We start from the raw sequence: 27,002 nt of genomic DNA, 5'->3' as shown, positions 1-27,002 counted from the left end.
TCATGAGTCTATTTGATCCACAAGCAAATATATTGATTGATACAGTATTTTATTACGAAACATTGAGTGATATATACAGGAATCATTTTAAAACATCTCAAACAGCAATTTATACAAATATATATATATATCACGTATAATTTCACAAAGGCACTGTTGGACAAGTTAGTTTTTCTAAATTTTATTTTTGTTATTACAATATATTTCCATGAATAACATTTGGAAAAAAAAATATCCGTCAAGTTTTAATCTGTATCATATATATCGAAAGATTGGTTAGAGTTTGAGAGGAAGTGGACAGTGATATAAAAATAAGATACAATCTATATTGGACGGAACCAGATAACAGTATAAGATATAAAGGAACATTCTGTACAGAAAATATCACAGTTTGATATCAATAATCAATCAACCATATTTCATAACAACAATTATAAAGTCTACTGATTTCAAAGTGGCATTGACTCATCTCCACGAACTTTGTGTATTTTTGCGTTTTACGTTTAGTTTAAGTTATTGAATGTTACCGTCGTCAATATGCGCGTACATATGCTTGTATTACCCTCAGATATCAATTGTGCGATGATGTCATTTGACTGGCATTTTTGTTGGAACTTAAGTTTGAAGTCACTCAATAATAATTTTCACAAATCTTGAAGTACTATAATAATTATTCTGCCATCATAATGTTAAATGTGTAAAGAAAAGTGTCAGCATGTACAATCGATGCCTTATTTTAAGCTATTAATAGGTTGCATGTGAACAAAATAACACATATAGTTACACAAAGAATCTAAGAATGCTTATGTAATAACTTGCTACAAGCCAAGTATTAATACTATTGCGTATCACAAAGCTAACATGACCCTCTCACACAAATCCTACAAGAAACAGGAAGAGCAATTTCATTAATGAACCCAAACGTTTCTTTCCAAGTATTTATGCATAAATATATAATTAGTTCTGCAAGTACATACATGTAGTATAATTAAACTTTAAACCTGTCTAAACGGAATCCTACGTTGTGTCATACATTCTTTAGAAATAATAGTCAGTAAGTGAGTGAGTTGGTTTTTACGCCGCTTTGAACAGTATTCCAGTGACATCTCAGCGTGTCAGCTTGGTGTGGGAGGAAAGCCTTAAATAATGCAGATCTTAGACGTGTGCCAGTTTGGTGAAACCCACGAGCACGGGTATGGTGCTGACAAACCTGAAAACATAAACGGGGCGAACCCGGAGATTATAGGTGTCTGGCATGCCCAGAGGACGTAACTCTGTACGGCGAACAGAGGCGCCTTTGACGACTGGGCCAACAGTATCCGATTGAAAAATAAGATTGTTTATGCAAAATATAGTGGATTAAGGTAAAGAGTGGATTTCAGAATATAACAATCATCGTCGACTGGTGTAAATATTAAGTAGATGTAGGATTCAGTACTTCTTCAACATCGCTACAAGTACTCTCGGTGAGAATTATTGCTCGCGCACTAATCACTGTCAACTTCTCGTTTCTGTTAGTAGATGTTTCTCTTGAGCCCGTCGCCTGACCCGGGACGTTTGTCGCTAGGGGAGTCTACCAGTCGATTTGGTGACTCGTTACTCGTGTGAACTCTGGACTGGGACCTAGAGTTCCTTCTGGAGGTGGCGTTCATTCTTGAGTTAGCCCTATAATAAGAAAGAGAGATATCTTCAACCAATCCATGTACCGGAAGATAGGAGTCTTTCACAAACAACGATTTAGCGACATGGCTGGTAACAAATGAAACAAGTTCTAACTTTAATAAGCAGACAGATTAAACATGTATCATCTAGATTGATGCAATGGCCACGATATCAGTTGCATGTACATCACTGGAAGAAAAACTCTCTTTTGCTGGAGTGAGTGAGTTAGGTTTTACGCCACTTTGAACAGTATTCCAGTTATATCACGGCGTGCCAGTTTCAATTGGGAGGAAAGCCCGAAGCGATGTTGGTCTCAGACGTTTACCACTATCCTGAACCCCACGAGCACGGGTTCAGCATAACAAACAAAGAATTCGAATTCTCGATCATAGGTTTTTGGCTTGCCATTTGGCGAATTGCGGCGCCTTAGACGACTGGGCAACCCGTGCCCCCTCTTTTGCTGGAAAGATGTGTGGAGTGAACGCTAATTCCAAACTTATCAAGAGACGAATGATTTCCTTTTCAGTGATATTTAATATTCAGCTGATCCAACTTATAACTTTGTTTTGTGTCACCTGTCTCTTTAATATGTACTACTTTACTCGTTCACGCCTATTTACATAGGTATCTACGTTGTACTTAGCATAGGGAGAAACAACAAATGGAAGTGACAATTGAGAGAAAAATTCGCACAAAAACTTAACATTGTCGTCTAAAAGAAGAGATTTTACTAAAGCAACCAAATAGATCTTTATGGATCAAGTTCAAAGCTTACCTGGAAATGTCTAGGACTTTGTTCCGTGTGCATCGGTAAACTATGAAGACGATGAGAAGGATGATGACGATCATGAGGACGATGATGCCGAGGACGATGCCGACAATCATACCTGTGTTGTGGTCGTCGTTGTAGGCTGTGAAGACATCACAATGCAAATAAATGTGTCATAGACAACCGATGAGGTGAAGAATATCCCACGTTAAACTCTGAGCTGGATAATTGTAACAACAAAAATCAAGACAATCAAGTCTGTGATGCCAGAAGACAATCAAGTCTGTGATTTAAGAAAACAATCAAGTATGTGATGTAAGAAGACAATCATGTCTGTGATGTAAGAAGACAATCAAGTATTTGATGTAAGAAGACAATCAAGTATGTGATGCCAGAAGACAATCAAGTATTTGATGTAAGAAGACAGTCAAGTATGTGATGCCAGAAGACAATCAAGTATTTGATGTAAGAAGACAGTCAAGTATGTGATGCCAGAAGACAATCAAGTATTTGATGTAAGAAGACAGTCAAGTATGTAAGGCCAGAAGACAATCAAGTCTGTGATGCCAGAAGACAGTCAAGTATGTGATGCCAGAAGACAATCGAGTTTGTGATGTAAGAAGACAATAAAGTATGCAATTCAAGAAGTCAGTCATGTTTCTGATACAAGCAGATAATCAATTATGTGATATCAGAAAACAATCAATTGTGCGATGTATGAAGACAATCAAGTCTGTGATAGAAGAGGACAATCAAATCTGTGATAGAAAAGGACAATCAAGTCTGGGATGCAAGAAGATAAACAAGTCTGACGCAAAAATATCTTTACTACAAAGTGGGATACACAGAAGTGATTAACCTGTGTAGGTATTTACATAAAAAACAAATTTTCGAATCGATTGCTTCAGTGTATACTGATCTATGTTCCAGTCTAACTGTATAGGTCAATACTTCAGTGTGTACTGATCTTTGTGCCGGTCTATGTGTGTAGGTCATTGTTTCAGCGTGTACGTATCTATGTTACAGTCAACGTGTATAGGTCATTGCTTCAGTGTATACCGATATTTGAACCCGTGTATGTGTAGGTCATTGCTTCAGTGTATACTGATTTATGTACCGGTCTACGTGTGTAGGTCATTGCTTCAGTGTATACTGATTTATGTACCAGTCCACATGTGTAGGTCATTGCTTCAGTGTATACTGATATTTGTACCAGTCTACGTGTGTAGGTCATTGCTTCAGTGTATACTGATTTATGTACCAGTCCACATGTGTAGGTCATTGCTTCAGTGTATACTGATATTTGTACCAGTCTACGTGTGTAGGTCATTGCTTCAGTGTATACTGATTTATGTACCTGTCAACGTGTGTAGGTCATTGCTTCAGTGTATACTGATATTTGTACCATTCTACGTGTGTAGGTCATTGCTTCAGTGTATACTGATTTATGTACCGGTCTACGTGTGTAGGTCATTTCTTCAGTGTATACTGATTTATGTACCGGTCTACGTGTGTAGGTCATTGCTTCAGTGTATACTGATTTATGTACCTGTCAACGTGTGTAGGTCATTGCTTCAGTGTATACTGATATTTGTACCGGTCTACGTGTGTAGGTCATTGCTTCAGTGTATACCGATATTTTTATCGGTCTACGTGTGTAGGTCATTGCTTCAGTGTATACTGATTTAAGTACCGGTCTACGCGTGTAGGTCATTGTTTCAGTGTATACTGATTTATGTACCAGTCTACGTGTGTAGGTCATTGCTTCAGTGTATACTGATTTATGTACCTGCCAACGTGTGTAGGTTATTGCTTCAGTGTATACTGATTTATGTACCGGCCTACGTGTGTAGGTCATTGTTTCAGTGTATACTGATTTATGTACCAGTCTATGTGTGTAGGTCATTGCTTCAGTGTATACTGATTTAGGTACCGGTCTACGTGTGTAGGTCATTGCTTCAGTGTATACTGATTTATGTACCAGTCCACATGTGTAGGTCATTGCTTCAGTGTATACTGATATTTGTACCAGTCTACGTGTGTAGGTCATTGCTTCAGTGTATACTGATTTATGTACCAGTCCACATGTGTAGGTCATTGCTTCAGTGTATACTGATATTTGTACCAGTCTACGTGTGTAGGTCATTGCTTAAAAGCTTCAGTGTATACTGATTTATGTATCTGTCAACGTGTGTAAGTCATTGCTTCAGTGTATACCGATTTAGGTACCGGTCTACGTGTGTAGGTCATTGCTTCAGTGTATACTGATTTATGTACCGGTCTACGCGTGTAGGTCATTGTTTCAGTGTATACTGATTTATGTACCAGTCTACGTGTGTAGGTCACTGCTTCAGTGTATACTGATTTATGTACCTGCCAACGTGTGTAGGTCATTGCTTCAGTGTATACTGATTTATGTACCGGCCTACGTGTGTAGGTCATTGCTTCAGTGTATACTGATTTATGTACCAGTCTACGTGTGTAGGTCATTGCTTCAGTGTATACTGATTTATGTACCGGTCTACGTGTGTAGGTCATTGCTTCGGTGTATACTGATTTATGTACCGGTCATGCGCCACGACTTACCTTGATTTGCATGTATAACGGTGTACGTGGTGAAATGAGATGCTCTGCACTCCACGTTTGTGCCGGTCTGGACTGCCGTTGTCACGCCCTCCGTTGACCAGGTGCTTGTGGCGGCGTCCCAGAACACACACAGCGCCACCTGGCCCTGGTTAGCCTGGTCGCTGTTCAGTTTCATCGAGATGGACGCCGGCGTCTCAAGCCCTGCCACTTGCTTCTGTCCATCTGGAAGTACAGAGGTGACGTTTCATGCAGCATTAGCACTGTTTAGCCACATAGTCACGAGAAAGTGATATCGAAATGATCAGCAAAGGATACATGATTTATTACATTCGTCAGTGTGAAATAATGAGTTCACTGGAATAGAGAAAAGGGATATTTTCATTTTAGTGAACATAACACTTTATATTTTACTGCAATGAACATAACACTTGATATTTCACTGCAGTAAACAAGACAATTTGACGGAACTATTGTCATACCAGAGTTACCTTCACGCAAATGTCTTCCTTTATCATAAGTGTCTGGCCCGTACACAAACTGTTGACTTCCTTCTTATGTTAGTTCCACATTGACAAGGCCAAATAATGACAGATGGTCAATTTTGAGGTTTATGTTTCGTTATAAACTGTAATTTCTTTATGAAACTCGTCAATCGAGACTGTTTTTTACGCAAAGAGCCATTTTTGTTACTTGACCAGCATGTATTCTATCGCCCTCAACAGCGTTCTCATGGACTTCAAGAATATTTTTGTTGAAGTCTGTTTTTTATATAATCATATCTAAATGTATGATAAAGAACCTAATTATTTCTTGTTATATTTGTTAATTTTAAGATTTTGCAAACACGGAACTACATTTCAAGTCGCAAATACAGGAGCTAGTTAAACGTCCCTGTGTGTTAGGTAGGCAGAATTTACGTTTCAACGTTTTACTTTTGGAATGAAATTATTTAATTTTTCCGGTAGACAACTACACATAAAGTATAATATAAATAGGATATTCTACGCCACTCGTGAAAAATCTCCTTTCCCCTTTCCCTCCTTTCTTCAATTTAGTGAGTGAGCGAGTGAACTGTGATTAGTCTTATCGCTGTCAGTTGTCTAAGAGTGGGAGGGTACGCTGGTACGTCACACGATGGCAGGCATGGTGCTGCCAGACCAAGGATCCTAATTAAATCTAGGAGTCGAACGTGTGATCGACCTGCAGGACTAAGGGACACAACTCTGCACATGGACCTGTGGCGCCAACTACTACTACTACTGTCACTACTACCTTCACTACAACTACCACTGCTGCGAATTCTACTCCTACTACTATTGCAGCTGCTACTGCTACTACTACTACTACTACTACTACTACTACTACTACTACTAATACTACCGCGTCTTACAAAAAGACGTTAAAAGATTGTACTTGTTCTTACCCTGTCTGGCGCTCGGCATTAAGGGGCTAAAACAAGGACTGGTCGGCTCGGAGTCAGTATACTGTGTCTGAGTGGGGTATTCATGTTAAACTGCGGCATGGTATCTCAGTGAGCTAGCACTATAAATCGGCATCAGTCCGGACTAGTACAAGCAGCCACACACACACATACACGTGCATGCACGTCGCTATATAAGTGCAATAATCTTGGACGCGACGTTAAACCCAATTTCACCTCACCTCACTACTACTACTACTACTACTACTACCGCTACTGATAATACTATTGCTGCTTAACGGGATCTGATGGTCAGGCTCGCTGATTTAGTTGATGCATGTCATCGATCTCAATGCCGTGGATCGATGCTCATGATATTAATCACTGGATTGTCTGGTCTAGACTAGATTATTAACAGACCGTCGTCATATAGCTTGAATATTGCTGAGTGCGGTGTTAAACAACAAAGAAACAAACAAAACAAACTACTGCTGCTACTACTGCCACAACTTCTACTAAAACCACTACTACAACTGCTACTAAAACTTCTACCACTGCTGCTGCTACTACCTCTATTACTTCTTCCCATCGAAAAAAGCCCGATGTCAATCCTTGCCGAACTAACCTGGAATTCCGGAGTACCATTTTGGCTGCAGGCGAACTAGACATGCACTTGGTTCATAAACAACATGACTTTCAACGTACAGATTTCGGTTGACCGCAGGCTTTGCAAAACACGTATACGTGTCAACTGGGCGTCGACAGATATTTTCCAAATCTTTTTCATGTTATTAATCAAGGTGCCGAAGTGATGTGATGCACCTCGCGAGGTTAAGACCCGTTTAATTACAATATAGATCTCGATTATCGATCAGATCGTCATGACTGGTCGCCGCCATTCTGTGTGATGCAAATGGAATCTGATTGGTCAATAGGAGGGACATAGAAAGGGACATAAATCGTAATAGTCACCGGTTGCGCTACGGTCGAGCCACGAATGCCAACCCAAGTTGGATCGCCGTCATATAGCTGGAATATATCTGAGTGCGGCATTAAAGAAATAAATAAACGGCTATTGCTGCCTCTGCTGGTACTGCTACGACTGCACCTATTCATACTAATGCTGCTGCTGCTGCTGATGCTGATACTCACTTGTGGCCGGGTCTAAGAAGGAGACTTCAATGATGGGCGCCATAGTAGAAGACGCATCGGAGATGGCTGCAGGTTTGGTCTTGAAGGATGTCACCTTAATGACCACGTTCTTGTAGCCAAGCCTGCAAACAAACACGTCATAATAATGTCCAAGCTGATTTACTAACCTGATCTGACTGAAAGACGTATCTGCCTGGAAAACATGACGTGGAATTATCATCAAGGCACTTAGACGTCCTCAAATCCGACGATGCGGGTTCGAACCCCGCTGGCACAACATGTTTTCGACAAAATTTAAAATCATTCCCTTGTCAAAATAAAAAAAATAGTTCCGTCTCTTTCAAGTGTAAATTAATTGAAATATTGGTGCAAGATAATGTATATTTGACGAATACCCTGAAAGTAATGGGGCGTTTAAACAATAGAATGGCGTCACAAATATGTTTTAACATCAAGACTGGGTATTTAGCTTGGCATACGGAAGAGAAGGATTTTGCTGTCAGTCCATATACAAACAAAACGCCCACGTGGGTGGTTTCGAATGTACGTTTCTCTGTTAAAACCCTTAAATCAGACATGTTGATACCTGACACCTCAGTCCGACTTTACCATTACGTATCTGAATAATTTGTTGAGCGGGTCAAAGACAATACTAACCAACGGCCACGTGAGTTACTGGACACACCCCGCACTTGCTGAATTTCAGTACTCTTTCTTCATGATAAACGGGCAAACCGTCCAGTAATTACTAAAATGACTTTTTCAAAATGACTGCCGAGGTGAGCAAATTTAAAGATGGATCCAAACCATGTAATATGTTGGGTTTTTTTCAGTATAACAACTACTTACTATATGTCACACGTCATATGATACATCCTGAGTTCCAAATGTGATAGTTTTAATATGGCTGCCACGACGGCCATATTTAAAATTTGAATAAAATTGTAGAACACTCTTTGGAGACCTTTGCAAGGTTTCAGAGAAAACGGACGGATGACGTGTCACGACTGGAAAAAAACTCTCACTTACTTCGATCTGACACTTTCACCGAATTTTATCTTCAAATCGTTGTTGCTTCCATCTTTGACCGTCAAGTCATCGCCGGGTATATCATTGACCACGCTCACACGAGATGCAGTCAGGTCATAAGTAGCAGAGTTTCCGTATTCAACCCCAGTGGCCTCGGCATCATCCACTTTGGCCTCTAAGGCCGCAATCACATCACTAGAAGCACCCGCAGTCTTAGCATTGGCGAGCCAGGTGTTCACGCCCTCAAGGTATCGTTCCGGGACTTTGACGTTATTGTTGATGAAGTAGTCGGTGGTGTTCATTATATGAGAAGCGAGAGTAGCAATGTCCTCACTCCTGAAAGCCTGGGGTGGGATTGCCGTCAAGGCGTCGAGGAAAGTGCTTGCGGAAGCATCGTTCATGGTCCTCTTGGCAGCTATGTCTTTGACCAGAGGAATAAGCAGAGATGGGAGGGTGCTCTCGCCTGTCTTTCCGTACAACGTAACAAGAAGAACTGCAGCTTCCATGGACCGGCCTACAAAGGCGGAAAAATTAAACCAGTCAAGCATTGAATAAAGTGAAGGGGAATGGCTGCTTGCAACGGCAAAACTATAAACAAGTATTTAAAGAAAGTGTGTTTGTTTGTTGTTTAACGCCACACTCAGGAATGTTACAGCTGTATGACGGCGGTCTGTAAATAATCGAATATGTACCAGACAATCCGGTGGTTGACATCATGAGCATCGATGCATGCAATTGGGATCGGTGACCTGCATCAACTGAGTCAGTGAGCCTGACCACCCGATCCCGTTAGTCGCTTCTAACGACAAGCGTACTCGCCTTTTATGACAAGAACGGGTTGTTGAAGACCTATTCTTCCCCGGATCTTCAAGGGTCAGTGTAAATTATTACATAAATGGAATTATTGGGGACTAGTATTTTTCGCTATCCTCGATTATCCAATGCATTATGTTTCCATGCTATTATGATAAATACTCTGGGGTGAGTGAGTTGGGTTTAGCGATGCTTCGAACAGTATTCAAGTTATATCACGGCGTATCGGCTGGTTTTTGGAGGAAATGATGCATGTCTTATAAGTTTACCACTTTGGTGAAACCCACGGGTATGGTGCGAACAAACCTAGAAACATTATCTTGGCGAACCGGACTCAAACTCATCATTATTAGGTTTCAGACGTGCCCAAGGGACGCAACTCTGCACAGAGAGTTGCGGTCACCCTTGGATCCTAAATACCATGGACATTTGGGAGCATTGGTTTGAGCCTTTGTGAGCCTCGGATTTCCATGACTCTTAAAACAGCCATCCAATCAAAGAGGGCGCTAAGTTAGAGACAAAAGCGATAGAGGTGGTGAAATCTACGGCGGCGAATGTGTCTCGCATGTTTAGATATCTTGTCATATAAAATACTATTTCATAAGCTGTCAACATGATATTACATTAGCATGTTTGAGAACTATTTATCAAAACGATATTTCACTTATAAAATAAATAACACGTAAAGAACGGCATTGAGCGAAACTCTCTACCGAGATATAGTTACTTATACAAATAAATATAATCGTATTTTTATCTTATTGGTGGACAATTGATAGAAACAATTATTGATATAAATAGATATAATAGTATTGTTTTCTTATTGGTGCAACACTGACAGATACAAGTATTTATACGAATAGATAAAATCGTATTTTTGTCTAATTGGTGAAAGACTGACATATACAATTATTATTAAGGAAAAACGCATAGATCTATTCTCCCCTTCTATACACCATGTTTTTAACCAGCTTCCTCTACATATCTGCTGAATATCCATCGTACAACAGATACAACAACAGTCTTTCGCTGTCCCCAAATTTAAGTAGGAAAAATATTTGTTTTTCGAAATGTCATCATCCTGTGCACCCTGTGAATAAAAACTGAAGTCGTCCTACACATCCCTGTCATGGAATCCCTGGTGTTTCTTGGTGTTTTTCTGACTGATCATCAGGTCACATTTCCTTACTTTGATTATTGAGAAGATCGATCTCTGTCTTGATTGCCGTGACCAGCGTGTCCGTACTCCCGGGGGCGTTGACAGTTGGGACCACGCAGCTCAATGTCCTGCACAGGCCGTTCTCGCCTCCCACACACACCTGGACATCAAACAATTATATATGGCTACTGACTGACCGATACTCTTCAGCAAACTTCATCATCCGTAGTCTGCCACTCTACACTTTTGCTAGCGGGTGCGCTCCTCAGCCCGTGTAATATTATCTACCTTGACAGCACTTCTGCTCTTCAGACGTATACAGGTTAAACGAGCTGTATTACAATACAGTAAACTACGTTTATAACGAACTGACGGATATAACGAACTTTTTTGTCCCGGACATTTGCTGTATATATGTTGTAAATATGCCTTTAACAAATTACGGTTATAAAAAAACTAAAATTAGTGGTCCCTTTGAGGTCGTTGTAGCCGTTTTTACTGTACATATGTATTTCGTCCAATAGAAAAGTCGTATCGTGTAAACTTCACATTAAAACCACATGATTCTGTTAAAACTAACTGTCATTGGAAAAGTCCTTTGAAGTTGTATATGTTGGAGGTTGCCTATCAGTAGACATAAACATATAAACACAAACAATGTGTCTAGTTGTGTATGTATTGAATTAAGCCAAACATACACGAGTGAGGGAGTATGGTTTTACGCCGCTTTTAGGAATATCCCAGCATTATCACGGGAAGGGACACCAGAAATGGGTTTTACACATTGTACCCATATCGGAAATGGAAACCGGGTCTTCGGCGTGATGAGCGAACGCTTTATCCACTAGACTACACGACCGCCCCTTATATGCAGAAACACATGATATATAAGATGTGAATAATTTTCTGTTTGCGAATAGCAACACAATATCATTCAACAAACTACTATAAAACAACGGATCTTTTTCAAATCACAATGATGACACCAGGTGCTTGTGAATCTAACAAGCCTGAACTGTCCTACGAATCGTTATCACCACGAGTCAAGGTCAAGGCCAGTGTACAAGAAGCTGTACATCAAGTTCTCGTCATCACCACGAGTCAAGGTCAAGGTCACTGTACAAGAAGCTGTACAACATGTTCTAGTCCTCACTACGAGTCAAGGCCAAGGCCACTGTACAGGCAGCTGACGAACATGAACCAGACCGGGAAGATGAAGATAAAGTAACGGTTGTATTTTTTTCAATTAGTTTAAATTGTGAAATGTAACCACGAATTCCTCACCTCAACATGGAAGGTGTTTCCAGCAGAGCTGTAGGAGCGAGGCCCGACAACACGGAAGTCCCCAGTGCTCTGCCTCTGAGACAAAGCCCTGAATTGTCCAGGAGAGGTCTGGACTAGGAGCATGTAAGTCATCCCTCCCGGACCGTCCACCTTCCTAGTCGTGATTGATATCTGCAACAATAAATCGATTTCTATGATCAGTGAAACCAAACCAATCGTGAGCATGCTGTCTCTCATGTGACCTTTCGAGACCATAACCTTTAACTACCACGCAGTGATATAACTGTAATACTGTTCCATATAACTCACTAAATAGTATCTGACATACCAACTGATTACACACATGAAACTATTTCCGTAATATTTAACGGAACTGAAAATTGTAGAGTTATCGGGTCGAACTGACAGGTGACCTCTACGTCAAAATATAAGACTATATGAATACATCACCGAAAATCAGTGATGGCACCAGGTGCCTGCGACAAGGGCAAGATGTCCTACCATACCGGTAGCACCTGCTTCTCACACAACTTGCAGAAACATTAAGTGTTTGTTTGTTACACAGCAGTACTCCTGCCATACGATGACGGTCTGCAAACACATGAGTGAGTGAGTGATTTTCGGTTTAACGCCGCTTTTAACAGTATTGCAGTTATATCGCGGCGTGTCAGCTTAATGAGGGAGGTAAGCCCGAAGTGATGCAGGTTCCAGACGTTTACCCCATCGGTGAAACCCAAGAGCACGGGTATGGTGCTGACAAACCTAGAAACATAATCGGTGCAAACAGGGATTCGAACCCACAATCATAGGTTTCTGGCATCCCCCACGACGCAACTCTGCATAGCAAATTGCGGCGCCTTAGACGACTTGACCACCCGTGCCCTCAAACAACAGAACGAGGAGATGCCAACCTACCTTGTTCAGCTCGGTGTAAGCCGAAGGACATGTCAGTTCCCCTCCAGACAATCCCTTCTTCACGCTCACAGTAATCGTTGTCTTGGTTTGACCGCCATTAACATCCGTAATGATAGCTTGTAGATTGTACATATTGCCGCCTTCGACAATGCCTGGAAATACATAACCCAACTGGAAAACCACCCAACACAGGGCTCCTCAGAACCAGGTGATGAACCGTTATCAACCACCCTGTCTGCCGTTGGTGTCGTCACAGCCCCATGTTCCATGAACCATCCAATTTATACTATGGGACGCCGCTTAGCGAACGACCATTTGTTATTCTGACGGTGGGGGCTGGGGGTAGGGGGTTCTGGGATTTTATCGACAGGTAGATGTATAAAAACCATCCTCTGCATAATTCCAATTTACGTTAATAAAAAGGTACAATTATCAAATCCACGTATGGACCCTCTAAATTTATACCACTGTGTGTTTCCCTCAACATTTAATTTGTATATTATATGGTGGGTACACTATTTATTATGTCCTTACTGAGATTCATTGATTATACATATACTATATGATCAAATAGAGTCTGGTCTTTTCTTTCAGTTTGAAATACCTTACTATGTGACACCTACCTTTTCCGATTACAAGGAACATCTTATATACATTGTCGGGCAGGGCATCGGTGTACTGGTCCGCTATGGCCACGTCCAAGTCCAGGGCCATGACAGCTGAACACAAAGTAAAGACACATGATAATTTCTGATATAGCACACGCATAAAAACTGACGATTTCCCACTCTACCCAATACCTCTGACCAATTAATCACGCCATTTCGAGCTCATTCCATCCTTCCCCACCACCTTGTACCCTATTCCACCCCTTCTTACGACATCCCACCCCTTCTTACTCCATTCCCTCCCTTCTGTTCTAGCCCCATCCCATCCCACTCTGGTCATACCCCTTCCTACCCCGTCCAACCCCTTCTTACGCCACCCCACACCGCCCTACCCCGTCCCAAGCCGTTTTACACCGTACTACCCCCAAAATCCCTCCTAACGACGTCCTATTTCCTACCCTTCCCTCCCCATACCGACCCACAAGAACCCCTTACAGCATGAACTGTAGCTACCTCCGCGTGTCTGGCTGTTCCACATCGTGTCCCTGATGGCTACTGAGGATGTGCAGGTGACCACAAGCAATGCCCGGTCTCCTGGCCGCACAATGTGTCGATTATTTGACGCAAAACACTGTAAAGAATGATTAAAAAATCAGATACATGTACATTTTTTAGTGTACAATTGGCATTTCAACAGGATTTGTGATAAAATATCTTTACAGTTTAACACAATCTTTTACTTGATCTACAATTCACGGAAATTCCATATTTAATCACATGAGTTTATATGTTGATCAGGTTTTCGGTCCATGTATTCAAAAGCGATCGAAAAATTCAATTTTATTTATCAATCTGTGCCTTTAAAACACATTTATCGTTGTAACTAGGTTTCCAAAAGAACGTTGTGAAGAAGTCGCTGATGTTGAAATTACGATTATTATTATTACTATTAAAGTACCGAGTACATATTTTCTTAAACGTCTTGATCGTGATAATCAGAGACATACAGATTATTATTCGAGCATGTGTTTCATACTGATTTTACGACACGACTGTCAGAATTCTTGTATTTTTCGAGCGGGAACGAGGGTATTAATTACTAGTATATAGATTCTCACATCCGTTTCGTGAAAAAAGTCCAACACACACGCGAGTGTAGTAATTTCTTTTTACTCATTTTTTCCTTATTCTTCGCAGCTACCCTTTAGAAACATGCACAGATCACGACCGCCATCTTAGAAAAGCACAATTGTCGAAAGAAATTTCAGCTATGACGTCCTTTCAAGTGTGACGTCATTCGACCTTATGTCACAATAAGATTCGAATGACGTCAGCAATGCCGTCCGGATGACCTAAACAATACACTAGTGATATTTGCACGAGTGCACATACAATCATTTAAGGGATGACTGTGTACACAGTGCACATACAATCAATTCTTAGCAATAACTGTGTATACACTGTGTATTCTTTACAGTCTGCACATCGGTTTTTCGATTCATACATCAATGAACCGAAACAAATACACAGTCAATCCTTAAATAACTCGGTTATTTCTAACACTCATTGTAATAAACTGAATTGTTATATCTCTATTAATCTTGCAATTCCATTGGTTAATCCGTACCATGTGACGAAACAATACATTTCAATGTTGACCCCGAAATCATGACACTGACCTCGACTATTGACTCGTCACATGATCAGTATTGACCTATCACGTGATCAATATTGACTGCTAGAAAACAAGATGGCGTCTAGTAGTAACATTTCACAGTTCGCAGCTAAGTTACTGTAAAGAAACAGAGGACGGTTTGAGACTTCATAATCTTTCAAATGAATTTCGGTATAACAAACGAATGGTTACTCTTTACGTGGTAAATGAACGAAAACAAGGACCCTCGGACCCGACCGCTTCGGCGGTCAGACCACCTCGGGGTTCGGGGCCTCGGATCCTTTGTTTTCGCAAATTGATCTCGTCAAGAGTAATTAATTGTATAATATGCCTACCACTGGTGATGTTCCACTCTGGATATCCAAGGTGACAGTCTTCGAGCCGGACTTTGTAGCCGTAGTGACAGTGAGCGTCACTTCACACCGTGTCCCTGCAGACAACAGGGAAGGATCTATTGACAGCGTCTCACTGTTCGTGGATGCACCTGACGCAAGACATGAGCCAACATCGGTTCCCTGAAAATAAAACCGTAGATCTCGTTTCATTTACCATGGAATGAACAAGCACACCTTTGAAGTTAATGTGGCGACAGTGTTCATGCCTTGATCCACATCCGGATAACCAACTTACACGAGAGACACGTGAAGATGCGTGTGTGAAGTGTGTGTGTGCACTAATCCGGACTAACGCCTCTTATAGAGTGATTCCACTGAGACACCATCTCTCAGTTTCACGTGAATACTCCACTCAGACACAGTATACTGACTCCGAGCCGACCGGTCCGTGTTTGATCCCCGTAATCCCGAGCGCCAGGCAGTGTAACAACAAATACCATCTTTTAGCGTCTTTTGGTACGACGTGGCCGGGGATCAAACCCCGGACCTCGGCTCTCCGGGCATACGTTCTATCCACTAGACACGGAGGCTGTCTCTCGGACTAAATGAACGCGGAAGTGCCCTTGCTGCGCTTATGTTTTTAAGCGAAAATGCCATCTTTGTATGTTTATGAAGAACATGGAATGAACGCCACGTGTGCTAAGTGCTACATTCCCAGTTGCCAAGTATCGAATAAGTATCTTACCAAAAGATTCCTGTGTGTTTTGCTTTGGATTGGCCTGGATGGCATTGAAGTTGGATTATTTGGGATTGCCTTTAATGGGCTTTCGTAGTCTTTCCTTCTTGAACAATGTTAATTCACAAGTTACATTTACAGTTTCTCCAAAATTTCGTAAAAAAACGTATTAAAATAAAAAAATTGTTCCTTTATTTTTTCTCTCAATTATATTTTAAAATTACCATCGAATATCATCATTAATGCGCATATATCATTCAAGATGTAATTACAATATAACACGGAGTATGAATATACCCCGTTTGTTTCAAACCCAAACCGATGAGGAGCGAAATATGAATTAAATCAAATACTTTCCAACTATCATTTATCATTTTATCACCATATTGCATCGAGCTGAATTACGCCATTTGTTTGAAACTGAGAAAGGAAAAAAAATAATTTTACTTTCCATGTACAATTTACCATGTCATTACAATACTGCATTGTGTTTTAATATATCTTATATCTCCCAGACAGTTTAGCACGAGGTCCGAATAAAGTTTTTGAATGAACTTTCGACCAGCCGTGTTTGCCAAGGGATGTGTGCTCGCACTGCAAAAACAACTTGTCTTCCTGCCCACATTGTATTTCTGCACGAGTGATTACGTAATGTTGACCAGTGAAGATCCAGGTTAGAATACATCTTCAGCAACCCATGCTTGCCGTGAGAGGCGACTATGCTTGTCGTAATAGGAATCCCGATATACTTGCAGTTCATTTATCATTCATAGTGGTTGTCAAATAGGAAACAGTACCACAGATGTTCTCGAGCTGACAGTCGTGGCAGTGAAAGATATTCGTAGATTGCTGTATATTCTTCCATGGCATTGAAGGATGATCTAATTCTATTGGTTACTGTGACCAAATTTGAACCCGTGAAGATCCGGGTTAGTATCGGTCTTCAGTAACCCCTGCTTGTCAGGTGGTCAGACTCGTTGACTTTGTTGATGCATGTCATGGTATCCCAGTTATGTGGATCGATGCTCATGATGTCAATCACTGGATTGTCTGGACCAGACTCGATTGCTTATAGACCGCCGTCACATAGCTGGAATAGTGCTGAGTGCGGCGTTAAACAACAAACAAACAAACAAAACTTACACTGCTGTCTCGCCCCACTGCTGTCCACGAGAAGAATAAGTTTGCCGTAGGGTCATCCGGGTCCTTCGTGAAATTGGCATCAAACACCTGCAGTCCGCTGTTGACACTTGCCGTACGTTCTTCACCACCTGCAACACGTGCACACACGTCAGTCACATCCGTTATATGTGAATCGTAGAATTACAGAGGTTAATAATGTTATCAACAGTAGAAACTACAAGAACAGAGCCATCTCGTGTTTTTCGTGAACGGGAGTGACCGTGCAAAGGGCAAATGATCCGTCGTAGGTAATTTTCTCTGTTTTATTTTCTGAGCCATCAAGTTTATTCCAGATATATTTCTTCTGAGTGAGGGACAGAACAGGGTTGTATGCCGCTTAATTCCACAATGTCACGGCTGGGTAAACACAACATACCATCGCCGCACTCGGGTTGACCTTGTCTCTTATGAGCATGAGTCTCTGGTGCTGTGCGAGAACAGACTGACCCGCAGTCATGGCTGTAGAAGGGTAGCCTAGTTGGCCTACCAGTGCATGGTTTGGTTCCTACTGTGAATTCAGTGTGTTCCGTCCATTACTATTGTTCCCCATCTTGATTTGGTGAATATTGCCTCAGAGGCGGAAACCCCTACACACTGTCATTGTCTCACTAGCTCAATATCCGCTCAGAATGTTGTGATGGCAATACGATCGCGAGAACGCTTGAATTGACAAGTCGACATTTCGAGATTTTGTACCATGTCCAAATAGCGCATTCTCACAGTCTTGCATTCTCGCATCACACAAAAACACTATGTACACGAGAATGCGGGATCTCGAGAATGAGATATTCTGGCCAAATCTCAAGTTGTCGTGATCTTGCATACTCGTACTTTGGGCATATTTAGCTCGCGAGATCACAAGAATGACAGCAGGCAAAAATAGCAATTACATTATTCCACAGTTTGACGACGAATTGCGACAACGAGGCTAAAATGATGGGAAGGTTCATCTCCTTTGTGTTAGGCAGCGCTAAAGACTCGAACAGGGGAACAGTTTTTCCAAACGAAGAAAGCAATTTTATAACGGTCCTACCAATTAGGCCATCAGTTTGTAAACTTGGTACAAAATATATAATGCTGCATGACCTAGAACAATTGTGTTAGAATGAAATTTTAATAATTCTTCACAATACAAAGTTTCAAATAAACAATACAAAGTTTCAAATAAACAATACAAAGTTTCAAATAAACAATATATATAATGACTGGAATCAATTTTGATTTCGGCAAATTTTCTTTTCTTTTCGTGAGTGAGTGAGTATGGTTTTACGCCGCTTTTAGCAATATTCCATCAATATCACGGCATGGGAGACCAGAAACGGGCTTCACTCATTGTACCAAAGTCGTGAATCGAACCCGGGTCTTCGGCGTGTCTAGCGAACGCTTCGTCCACTAGGTTACCCGACCGCCCCTCCTTTTTATGAAGTAGATTCTAAACGAGCTATGCTACCTGTGGAAATCTTTAATTAATATTTACGAAGCTTTGAAGCAGGTAGTCGCATCTTTATAGAGCAACCCATTCGTAAACAACGAAAACAAACGTATAGTCAACTCTAGTTTTTTGTTGTCAAAATTCTGATAAATGGGAATATGTACACGTCGCCGTGTTATAGCTAAAATAGTGCGGACTGTGGCGTCAACCAACTTCCGGTCATTCACTTTGAATTCACGCCATGGGGATTCTAGGTTTGAATTGGTTCCTAGCAACCTGTACTGGTTGTACGTTCTGCCTTGTTTGTTGTTTAACGCCGCACTCAGCAATATTCCAGCTATGTGACGGCGGTCTGAAAATAATACAGTCTGGACCAGACAATCCAATGATTGACATCATGAGTATCGATCTACGCAGTTGGGATACGATGACATGCATCAACCAAGTCAGCTAACCTGACCACCTGATTAGTGTCCTCTTAGTGACCAGCAAGGGTTACTGAAGACCTATTGAAACCCGGAATCTTCACAGACTGGTCGTAAGAGGCAACCAAATGGATAGGTTGTCATGCCCTGTGACGTGCTTGATATCGTGTCAACGTGACCTGACATCGTGAATCATTGTTCATGATATCACTCACTAGTTTGTGTGCTCCAGACTAATTTATATACCACCGCCGTCATATACGGCAATATTGGTGAGCGCGGCGAGACCCACCAAACACACAAACAAAAGACACTGAAAACAAAGCTTATAGTTATACATACCATCGATAAATACCTCCAGTGCAGTGCTGATTGTGACGATTTCAAATTCCCTCGACGCGGAGACAGATGGATCCGACGTCAGGGACACCACCAGAGTTACCGATATGGTTTGTCCGGCTGCAAAGAGGGAGGATGTCTTTAAAAGGTTCCAACAGTTTTGATGCGCCAGAATTACATCATCGTATCCGTTCCTGACATGGACTTGGAAATACACTGCCGAGCTAAAGAAAGTTGCTTGCAAAGTGGATTTGACAAAGAATTACAAACGTCACCAAAACGCCACTAGGCTGAAAATAGTCACCGAAACACCGCAAACTTAAGGTCCAAAGCACAACTAGGATCAAATACGACACCATCGTTTCTTGTTTGTTCCATGTTTAACCACCATCAAACATGGCTGCATATTTCCTTTTGCCCGGTCGTATAGATATGTCGCTGATTCGTTGATGTCGAAGTTAGTTTAGAGCATGTTTAACAGAAGGCGTTGCAGTAGCAGTAGCCTCTGTAGATGCTGCAGTACCAGTCGCGGCAGCAATAGAAGTAGTGTCCTGAAGCACTCGGAGGTGATTGGAGATGATCGATGAGAAGATGACCATAGCATACCATGTTTTCACCAAAGAACTATGTCACCTTGAAAAATAACCTCGTTTAATTGAATTTGAAATCTCTGTTCGAGTATCAAGTATTTTCCAAATTCCTAGTCGAGTTTGGGTTTAATTCTGAAGATTGATTTGAGTATTACTGAGTACTGAAAGATACTGATCACATCAACCGAGGCAAACCAGGCAGAGGCTGAATGATACAATTGCCTCTTTGAGACACAAACAACTGTCTGTAGAATTGTAAACATTTTAAATAGCTTCTATTTTTGTAACTGAAACAGTTGAAACCTTGCGTCGTTAGTATTGTAGTGGTAGCTGTACGAGTAGAAGCATTTAGTGGAGCAGTATTGGTAGAAGCATTTAGAGAAGAAGTATCAGTGGAAGCATTTAGTGGAGCAGTACTCGTAGAAGCATTTAGTAGATAAGCACTAGTAGAAGCAGTATTAATAGAAGCATTCAGAGAAGCAGTACTAGTAGAAGCATTTAGAGGAGCAATCAGTGGAAGCATTTAATGGAGCAGTACTAGTAGAAGCTTTTAGTGGAGTAGTACTAGTACAAGCATTTACTGGAGCAGTACTAGTACAAGCATTTAGAGGAGCAGTATCAGTAGAAGAATTTAGCATAGTAGTACTGGTAGAAGTATTTAGAGGAGCAGTATTAGTAGAAGCACTTAATGGAGCAGTATTAGTCAAAGAATTTCGTGGAGCAGTACTCGTAGAAGCGTTTAGTGGTGCAGTCCTAGTAGAAGCGTTTAGTGGTGCAGTCCTAGTAGAAGTGTTTAGTGGTGCAGTCCTAGTAGAAGCGTTTAGTGGTGCAGTCCTAGTAGAAGCGTTTAGCGGTGCAGTCCTAGTAGAAGCGTTTAGTGGTGCAGTCCTAGTAGAAGCGTTTAGTGGTGCAGTCCTAGTAGAAGCGTTTAGCGGTGCAGTCCTAGTAGAAGCGTTTAGTGGTGCAGTCCTAGTAGAAGCGTTTAGTGGTGCAGTCCTAGTAGAAGCGTTTAGTGGTGCAGTCCTAGTAGAAGTGTTTAGTGGTGCAGTCCTAGTAGAAGCGTTTAGTGATGTAGTACTAGTAGAAGCGTTTAGTGGTGCAGTACTAGTAGAAGCGTTTAGTGGTGCAGTCCTAGTAGAAGCGTTTAGTGGTGCAGTACTAGTAGAAGCGTTTAGTGGAACAGTGCTAGAGAAGCAGCAGCTGTGGCAGAACAAACAACAGTAGATGTAACAGTGCAAGTAGTGATGCCAGTAGTTGCAGCAACACTGGTAGTGATAGTAGACGATGTGCGAGTGGTTGTAGTAGTTGTAGCAGTGCGAGGGGTTGCAGTTGTCGTTGTTATTATTCATGACTACATACGTGGGAAATCTCCCTCCCTGACTTGATAGACTTGGTCATTCTGCCTATCGGCGTTGATCTTCAGCCCAGGAGTGTTACTGAACGTCCAGCTGTAGGTCAAGCTTGTCTCCACAGGTGCCCCAGGACATTGGGAGGGCAATGCAAAACCGAATAGTTCAAATCTGAAGTTATGAATAAAATATATGTTGTGTATAAGCATTAGACACTAGGCGCACTTTCTGGAGGTCTCAACCCAAGGCTCTCCAATCTACTGGAGATAAATGGAATAAATGAGTGAGTGAATATTCCTTAACGCCGCATCAGCAATTTTGCAGCTTTTCGCGGCGAGGAGAAAGAATAAAAGAATAATTATGATAATAACAGTATAACACAATTATAATTACTAGCAATATTCGCTGGTAATTATAACAGTTACTGTTACTATTCAGGTATAATTGAAATTGTGTGATTGTGTTATGGAAGCAATATATAGTAGGGCCTGGATACCTTGGCTTTAAATATTACATCCCACGAGGGAGATACCTAATTAATGGGGCTGATTACAATTCTTACTTAAAAACAGTAAACAATGTTGGCCAGGATCTTGCACGGAGCAATAAACACGACAAAGTCCGTTCTATTGTAGGATTCCGACCAGATCATGAGCATATATTTATGAACCTCTGTCTCCAGATGTTCGCTCACCTTGTGTTAAAAGCCAAAGATGGGTTTACATCAGACATCATTTTTGTCACATGTCAAGTTTGGAAATATTCTCCACATGTAAACAACACAACCTTTTTCACAGCTTTACTAAAGCCTTGAATGTTGTTTGTTTGTTTGTTATATACGGTGGTCTGTAAATTATCGAGTCTGGACCAGACAATCCAGTGATTAACATCACGAGCATCGATCCACAAAATTGGGATACGATTCCGTTAGTCCTTTTACGGCAAGCACAGTTGCATTTTACGGCAAGCAAAGTTGCCTTTTACGGCAAGCAAAGTTGCCTTTTACGGCAAGCAAAGTTGCCTTTTACGGCAAGCACAGTTGCCTTTTACGGCAAGCAAAGTTGCCTTTTACGGCAAGCAAAGTTGCCTTTTACGACAAGCACAGTTGCCTTTTACGGCAAGCACAGTTGCCTTTTGCGGCAAGCATAATTGCCTTTTACGGCAAGCATGCTTTGAATGGTGTAGCCCTGAGTCAAGAACTTTTGAACAGTTGTATGACGGCTTTGTAAGTTTAACAAGCGCCTTACTCTGTGTTGGCCGGGGCAGCATTGACGTCCACGGCTGTCTCAATGCTCACTTCGGGAGGGTACGACGACGTCTTTGTCACCGTTTCCTGGCACGATGTGCATATGTCGAATACTGTACATACCCGCAGTGTCACGGTGTACGAAGTACCGGCCACAAGACCCGTCCATTCGGCGTAACCATTCAAGGGTTCAGCTGGAATCAGATTGACAGTGACGCTATATATATACATACATGTAATATAACGTTATTAAATTCTGTCTATTAAGTATATTTTGTAGAAATCGTTTTAGAAATTAAAAACAATAAAATCAGGACGGTATCCCAATGAAACCGTCAAGATCTTCATGAGAACTGTGTGGCGTGAAGGGAGATGTGGACCGTAGAAGTTTTATTGGTTTTCGTAACCAGGGGTATCCATATCAACGGGGCGAAAATTACGAAGGCTAAGAACATATAAATTCTCAATGCAAGAAAAAAACCATCCTAGACTTTCTGCCGAAACAGATTCCACTTGGCGTAAAGGGCAAATGGAAATAATATGAATGGACCGCTGAGAATCCGTGATGATACTGGGTATTCCCGATAAAGGTAAGCATGTCCTGCCCTACCCGTGGAACCCGCCATCCATACAATTTGCACAATAAAAGTAAGTATTTAAAGCCTGACGCAGCACAGCAGTGATACGTGTTGCTCACTTAATGCGTCACTTGTGGAAGGAGAAATGGTCCAGTGGTATGTCAGTCCAAGCGTTCCACCTCCTCTGCTGCTGACGCCGTTCATCATTAAATCAGTGCACGAATCAATGGAGGTAGGTCCGGTTATCACACACGTCGGACTGACACTGGACTCTGAAACGTTGAAACCAAATAATAGTATGTGTTTTACATTGGGGAATTAACCCTATATCAGTCAACAAATGTTCAAGCTTTAATTCAAAAACTACACATCGTTGTAAATGACAATGAAACCAGACAACCAACTCTCATGGTGTAGTCGATTTATAAAAGCAAACATTTATTCAAAACAGATATCGCCCTCTAAGGTATCCAAGCGGGAGATACCTTATCTAAGACTGGGCAACCATCTGTCCACCGACATAGATGATAGTCGTACTGGACTCTAGTAGAATGTCAGGTCACATCAAGATTCTAAATGGCAGCTGTTTGCCAGGGTAGGAGAACGGAGAACATGTTATTTCCCCAGAGCTTCACAATATGCATGTATAATTAGCAATGCCAGTTGACTGAATCTAACAAATAATAAATGACCCAAGATTAGCCACAAAAACATAATTATTAGATTGTCATCCAAATATAGTTTATCTTCTTTCTATAAACTGTTCATCAGTGATGCGTAGGAAGCATGAATGTTTGTTACGAAGATGTACGTGATGGCTATAATCAAGTAGAGAAAGTAGGGACTATCATTTATCATCCAAAACTGGCTCCCACGGGAGATATCGCTTGGGTGAGATCAAGCGACATCTACATTCTAGATGTGTCTGCAATGAAATTGCATCACAATGCTTTGCAGGCCATTGTGGCGTCATTGGTTACCATGACGTCACAATCAAATGACATCACTAATGGCTCCGCTAGTGAAGCTGTTAGTAGTACTTTTTACACTTAAGACACTGCTTATTACTGTCTACAGACTGGAAGAATGATGTTGGATGATAAATAAAGTCTCACTCTCGTGTCTTTTGATATAAATGTATCAACACTCCTTGATATATTAGATATAAAAAAACACTCGGGTGAGATTCTCTATACGTCAACACCAGATAGTAACTAGTCTCGATTATCCAACAAAACAGGTGATATGATGTGAAACGTCGCGTCCAAGATAATTGCACTTATATAGCTATATACATGCACGTGTGTGTGTGTGTGTGTGTGTGTGTGTGTGTGTGTGTGTGTGTGTGTGTGTGTGTGTGTGTGTGTGTGTGTGTGTGTGTGCTTGTACTAGTCCCAACTAATGCCGATTTTATATTGCTACCTCACTGAGATACCATGCCACAGTTTAACATGAATACCTCAGACACAGTATACTGCCTACGAGCCGACAAGTCCTTGTTTTAGCCTCTTAATGCCCAGCGCCAGGCAGGGTTACAACAAGTACCATCTTTTAACGTCTTTCGGAATGACGCGACCGGGGATGGAACCCTAGAATTTCCGAGCTCCAGGCGGTCGATCTACCACAAGACCACAGAGGCGGTCTCCGTGAAAACAGATTCCATTGGGCTTAAAGGAGAAAATTATATTTAAATAATTACATTAAAATTAAATGATAAATATATGAATGGATCATTGAAAATAAGTGATCACACCCGGTGTTCGGGAACCCACTTAACGATTTCCTTTGGCGTGCAGGTACTTGGATACCATAACATGTGTGCCAGTTTGGACATTGTACAATTCCGACTATGTCATAAGCATGTTTTTTTTATGAATCACCATCAGAGAAGTATTTCTTTATATACCTGATGCCTCGTAGACTGTGAACTTTCCAGTACTGGTACCCAGAGCTGCTACAGCCGTCACCCTACACTGCAGCATGTAATCTCCAACTGTAGAACAGAGGAACATCATTCAAAAATCATTCTATTTCATAAGCCACTGATAGTCTCTAAATGGAAATATAAAACGCCAGCGCCAGAGAATATCTAGTCTCAATTATCCAACGATACAGGTTACATAGGGCGTAAAAGGTAAAACAGCTTTGAAAAGTCGATGAAACGTTCCACAAAGATACCTAAGCTACGATGACGGTATTACCACCGTAACATAGTCTTACGATTTTCGTAGCGCTAAAGTCGCTCCGTGGAACGGGACGGCCATACAGCATTACGGTATTTCAAAACGTAAACGTTGAGTTTGTATGTAATACAATATATGGAACGGATCTATTCTAACCAGCTGAAGTTGCCAACGAGTACCAACCTGAAACGTATTGCAATTTTACAAAGTTCAACCTTGTTCCTGATTGTAGGTGTCTTCCCAACACGAAGACGAAACCCCAAAACCATTGAACATAGGTATAACACAGCCGCAGTTGTTTGTTAACTATAGCCTTGTGGACTCCACGCAAATCTACGAGTGAGTGAGCATGGCTTTTCATGGATACTTTAACTACTGCGAAAGTGTATTGCAATTGATCAAAATAAAATAGCGACACTATTGCAATAAGCTTACTCATATTAAGTGTGTGAGTGTGGTTTTCCAGCAATATCACTGCGGGGGACACCAGAAATGGGCTTCACACATTGTTCCCATGTGGGAAATCGGACCCGGGTCTTTGGCGTGACGAGCGAACGCTTTAACCCAACCACCCCCCTTACTTATATTGAAATAACATGTGTGATAGTATGACGCGTACATTGATCCACCCACTGCAGATTCACTGCATATCCGACGCGAGGACAAGATCGCGGTTATAGGTTCAGTATTGTTCTAGGTTCTTTTATTGATAAAATGAACACAGGCATAAAGTAAAGTTATGCATAGATACATGCATGTTTCGTTAGGGTGTAAATCATTATACGAGCGCTTATATGTTACCTTTTAATAGTTCATCCATGCTCAAAACAAGACACAAAACACAACAATGGTTATCAGACCAACCTTTGCTGTAAGAAAAACGGAAGTGAGGATATGTATAGCGCCACACAATTACATCTACCTTCTAATGAATTCGCTTCAACGGTGACTTCTATGGATGTTACACTGTTTCGCGTTGTTATGGGTACCCGGTGTTCTGTGGAAGTGTCTGTGTTTGTGGCCACACACTGCACTGATGCCGAAAACAAGCTTGTGCCAGTCACTGTCAAAACCTGAAATTATTCAGAACCATGGACCAATTGCAGATTCTGCAATTGTAAGACTAGTGGGGGCTTCGGGGAATGTCCGCTTTTAATGTTCAAAGTGAGCAAACAAATGACGCGTGGTGATTGGTAAAACAATAGAGAATTATAGGGACCGTCTCACAGGCAAGTGAGCAAAGGTATAAGGATGGTGAAGCAAGTCCACACAAAGACGTACATATATGTAAATTCATTAACTAACAAATTATATAGGTGAATTCATTAACTAGATTCACTCAATTCACTAGGATATTCACAATTTTCACTTATGCTTTTCACTCATTTCACCAATGATATTCACTAAATTCACTATGATATTCACATTGTTCACTTATAATATTCACTCATTTCTATAATGATATTCACTAAGTTCACTAATGATATTCACTCAATTCATAAATGATATTCACTAAGTTGTGACACAAAGGTTTG

The 27,002-nt window shown here is 41.2% G+C and overlaps 1 protein-coding gene across 1 annotated transcript in view; it reads right to left on the bottom strand.

The window, feature by feature from the left end:
* Nucleotides 1–141: 141 nt before the first annotated feature.
* Nucleotides 142–27,002, bottom strand: part of LOC139466644 (uncharacterized) — a 141,961-nt gene continuing 115,100 nt past the window's right edge. Inside the window, exons 91-108 of the mRNA XM_071248228.1 lie at nucleotides 26,390–26,540; nucleotides 25,191–25,277; nucleotides 23,404–23,556; nucleotides 22,708–22,900; nucleotides 21,471–21,631; nucleotides 19,525–19,641; nucleotides 17,287–17,414; nucleotides 15,408–15,587; nucleotides 13,911–14,028; nucleotides 13,413–13,508; nucleotides 12,790–12,941; nucleotides 11,875–12,045; nucleotides 10,621–10,750; nucleotides 8,619–9,132; nucleotides 7,590–7,711; nucleotides 5,018–5,239; nucleotides 2,438–2,573; nucleotides 142–1,665 (exon numbers count right to left, since the gene is read on the bottom strand). Coding sequence (XP_071104329.1) covers nucleotides 1,515–1,665; nucleotides 2,438–2,573; nucleotides 5,018–5,239; nucleotides 7,590–7,711; nucleotides 8,619–9,132; nucleotides 10,621–10,750; nucleotides 11,875–12,045; nucleotides 12,790–12,941; nucleotides 13,413–13,508; nucleotides 13,911–14,028; nucleotides 15,408–15,587; nucleotides 17,287–17,414; nucleotides 19,525–19,641; nucleotides 21,471–21,631; nucleotides 22,708–22,900; nucleotides 23,404–23,556; nucleotides 25,191–25,277; nucleotides 26,390–26,540 — 2,982 coding nt within the window. The 3' untranslated portion in view covers nucleotides 142–1,514. The remainder of the gene's footprint in view (nucleotides 1,666–2,437; nucleotides 2,574–5,017; nucleotides 5,240–7,589; nucleotides 7,712–8,618; nucleotides 9,133–10,620; nucleotides 10,751–11,874; nucleotides 12,046–12,789; nucleotides 12,942–13,412; nucleotides 13,509–13,910; nucleotides 14,029–15,407; nucleotides 15,588–17,286; nucleotides 17,415–19,524; nucleotides 19,642–21,470; nucleotides 21,632–22,707; nucleotides 22,901–23,403; nucleotides 23,557–25,190; nucleotides 25,278–26,389; nucleotides 26,541–27,002) is intronic.

This window comes from Haliotis cracherodii, unplaced genomic scaffold, assembly GCF_022045235.1.
Source record: "Haliotis cracherodii isolate W230 unplaced genomic scaffold, xgHalCrac1.p SCAF_19, whole genome shotgun sequence".
In the NCBI taxonomy this organism is placed as follows: domain Eukaryota; kingdom Metazoa; phylum Mollusca; class Gastropoda; order Lepetellida; family Haliotidae; genus Haliotis; species Haliotis cracherodii.
The sequence above is the reverse complement of the archived record's forward strand: the minus strand, read 5'-3'. Positions and strand labels throughout refer to the sequence as shown.